Source organism: Mandrillus leucophaeus, unplaced genomic scaffold (assembly GCF_000951045.1).
Source record: "Mandrillus leucophaeus isolate KB7577 unplaced genomic scaffold, Mleu.le_1.0 Scaffold431, whole genome shotgun sequence".
NCBI classification, from domain to species: domain Eukaryota; kingdom Metazoa; phylum Chordata; class Mammalia; order Primates; family Cercopithecidae; genus Mandrillus; species Mandrillus leucophaeus.
Window position 1 is genome coordinate 756,254 of NW_012104599.1, and position 3,483 is coordinate 759,736.

Sequence of the window (3,483 nt, forward strand, 5' to 3'; positions counted from 1 at the left end):
AAACAAACAAACAAACAAACAAAATCAAGATGTGGGAAAGTCTCCAGATAGCTTTTTAGGAAATACATCAGAAGAAGGACGAGGTATCCTGGTGTAAGTCACCTGAGGGCCTTGTGTAGCTTCCCTGAATATGTTGCAATACACTGGGAGGAAGCCGTATTTCCTAGATTTATACCCACTTTCAGATTTACACCCGCTCCCTAAGGCCAAGGTGCCTCTGGTCAGAAGTAGAATGAAAAAGAATTGTTCTCACCAAAGAAATCTCTGTAGAAAAGTTGCTGTGAAACTGGAATAGGTGTGTCTTTCTGTCCTTCCGGTTCTTTTTATAGACACTGCAGGAACCTCAGTGAGAGCCTACAGTCCTTCCGCCCATTTGGGAAGAGATTAAAGAAGCTCAGGTTGGCTCTTTCTTACTCATTGGCAGTTACAACCTCACCAACACTACAGCCTAAGCTTCCAGAGTGGACACGGAGAAGGTAAGTTGGAATTGGGGGGCCATGCCCTCAGCTGTAAACCTGGGTCACTCCAGCCATCTGGTCTGGGGATAACTGAAGGGACATAGAGCTAAGGGGTATTCAATGGCAATAGATTTTTTTTTTTTTTCAAATGAGTATGTGGGATCTTTTTCCTGGGCCACCTCAGTCCTCAGTCAAGACATGGACTTTCCCACTAAACTGTTCAAAAAGGTATTTAAAGAAAGGGACCATTTTGTACAATTCTTTGATGAACAAATAACAGGTGTTTAAATACAACCTGTTGCATTGGATTGACTTGAATTGAACTGAAAGAAGGAACAGTCATTAAAATTACTGGGAAATTTTATTCCCGGTAATTCATCTGCCTGTCTCCTTCAAGCAGTGCATCAGTGTCTAGAACGATCCAATGATCCATTGATGTTGGCAGTCCTTGTTCTGGAGCCTGATATAACTGAATTCCGTCAATCATGCAAACATTCTCATACACCTCCTTTTATGAAAAAGATTTTGTGTTAGCTTTCAAAAAGCCTTGTAAATTAGTATACACAAATAGACATATGATCAAGTGAAGTCTGTTCAGCTTTTCCCAGCAGGATGAAGCCAAGATCGTTTTGAGGGGTTTAGGTTGCCTTTCTCATTTCCTTTACTGACATCCTATATAAAACTGTTATACATTTGGGGTAATATGTGTGATGGCATTTCCCATCCCCTTAGACTATGTTTGCATATATCTTTGAATTTTCTTCCCCTGGGGAAACTTAGCATTTAGATAAGTATCAGGAATCAAACAAAATGTAACTCAGGCTCTCGACAGTGTCCTAGGAACAATTTTGGTAAAGACATTTATTTCGTATGCCCAGGTGTCTTCATTTCAGAATGACAGATGTTAGAGTGCCCTCATGGACCACCCTATAGGCATTCTTGTAGGTATTAGGTTGGTGCAAAAGTAGTTGCGGTTCTTGCAATTACTTTTTTTATGTGTTTTTTGGTTTTTGGTTTTTGTTTTCAGACTCTGTCGCCCAGGCTGGAGTGCAGTGGTGCGATCTTGGCTCACTGCAACCTCTGCCTCCCGGGTTCAAGCGATTCTCCTGCCTCAGCCTCCCAAGTAACTGGGACTACAAGGCGCATGCCATCATGCCCGGCTAATTTTTTTTGTATTTTTAGTAGAGATGGGGTTTCACCACGTTGGCCAGGCTGGTCTTAAACTCCTGACTTCAAGTGATCCACCCATCTCGACCTCCTAAAGTGCTAAGATTACAAGCATGAGCCACTATACCCTGCCTTGTTTTTTGTTTTTTGAGACAGAGTCTCACTCTGTCACCCAGGCTGGAGTGCAGTGGGGCGATTTCTGTCCTGGGTTCAAGCGATTCTCCTGCCTCAGCTTCCTGAGTAGCTGAGATTACAAGTGTGCACCACCACACCTGGCTAATTTTTGTATTTTTAGTAGAGACGGGGTTTCACCATGTTGGCTAGGCTGGTCTCGAACTGCTGACCTCGTGATCCACCCACCTCAGCCTTCCAAAGTGCTGGGATAACAGGAGTGAGTCACTGCGCCCAGCCTTCTTGCCATTACTTTTAATAGCAAAAACTGCAATTACTTTTGCACCGACCTAAGAGATGCAGAGTTGTCATTTTGTGTCATCCTTTTTCTGCAGGGCATCAGAAAACCATTCTGGTGAGGTCTACACCCATAAGTCACCATGTACAAGGACTGCATCGAGTCCACTGGAGACTATTTTCTCCTCTGTGACTCTGAGGGGCCATGGGGCATCGTTCTGGAGTCCCTGGCAATACTTGGCATCGTGGTCACAATTCTGCTACTCTTAGCATTTCTCTTCCTCATGCGAAAGATCCAAGACTGCAGCCAGTGGAATGTCCTCCCCACCCAGCTCCTCTTCCTCTTGAGTGTGCTGGGGCTCTTTGGACTCGCTTTTGCCTTCATCATCCAGCTCAATCAGCAAACTGCCCCCGTACGCTACTTTCTCTTCGGGGTTCTCTTTGCTCTCTGTTTCTCGTGCCTCTTAGCCCATGCCTCCAACCTAGTGAAGCTGGTTCGGGGTCGCGTCTCCTTCTCCTGGACGACAATTCTGTGCATTGCTGTTGGTTGCAGTCTGTTGCAGGTGATTATTGCCATTGAGTATGTGACTCTCATCATGACTAGAGGTATGATGTTTGTGCACATGACACCCTGCCAGCTCAATGTGGACTTTGTTGTACTCCTGGTCTATGTCCTCTTCCTGATGGCCCTCACATTCTTCGTCTCCAAAGCCACCTTCTGTGGCCCATGTGAGAACTGGAAGCAGCATGGAAGACTCATCTTTATCACTGTACTCTTCTCCATCATCATCTGGGTGGTGTGGATCTCCATGCTCCTGAGAGGCAACCCGCAGTTCCAGCGACAGCCCCAGTGGGACGACCCGGTCGTCTGCATTGCCCTGGTCACCAACGCATGGGTTTTCCTGCTGCTGTACATTGTCCCTGAGCTCTGCATTCTCTACAGATCGTGTAGGCAGGAGTGCCCTTCACAAGGCCATGCCTGCCCCGTCACAGCCTACCAACGCAGCTTTCAAGTGGAGAACCAGGAGCTCTCCAGAGGTACATTTCTGGGGGATTCAGGGAGCAGGGAGGTACTCCTACAGGAGAAGCAGGAGAGAAATCATGCAGTAGGATGAGCCAAGAGGAAACTGAAAGAAAATGGTCAGATATGGGGTGGGTGGCTTCATAGTTCAAGCATGGAAATGCAAACTCCCAGAATCAAGGTTAAATTTTTATGAAAAATGAGTTCTTCCAAAGCATAGAGCTTTATGGGGAGAGACCAAGACATACATGAATCAAAGGCCCCAAAGAAAGAGGGCATGACTCTGAACGTTCACACTGGCTAAAGAAAGGCATCCACTATAAAATGAGTTAACCAGGCCGGGCGCGGTGGCTCACGCCTGTAATCCCAGCACTTTGGGAGGCCGAGACGGGCGGATCACGAGGTCAGGAGATCGAGACCATCCTGGCT

At 46.4% G+C, this 3,483-nt stretch overlaps 1 protein-coding gene across 1 annotated transcript in view; it reads left to right on the forward strand.

Annotated features, from left to right (window-relative positions):
* Nucleotides 1-435: 435 nt before the first annotated feature.
* Nucleotides 436-3,483, forward strand: part of GPRC5D (G protein-coupled receptor, class C, group 5, member D) — a 24,832-nt gene continuing 21,784 nt past the window's right edge. The window contains exons 1-2 of the mRNA XM_011993625.1: nt 436-476; nt 2,132-3,071. Coding sequence (XP_011849015.1) covers nt 2,177-3,071 — 895 coding nt within the window. The 5' untranslated portion in view covers nt 436-476; nt 2,132-2,176. The remainder of the gene's footprint in view (nt 477-2,131; nt 3,072-3,483) is intronic.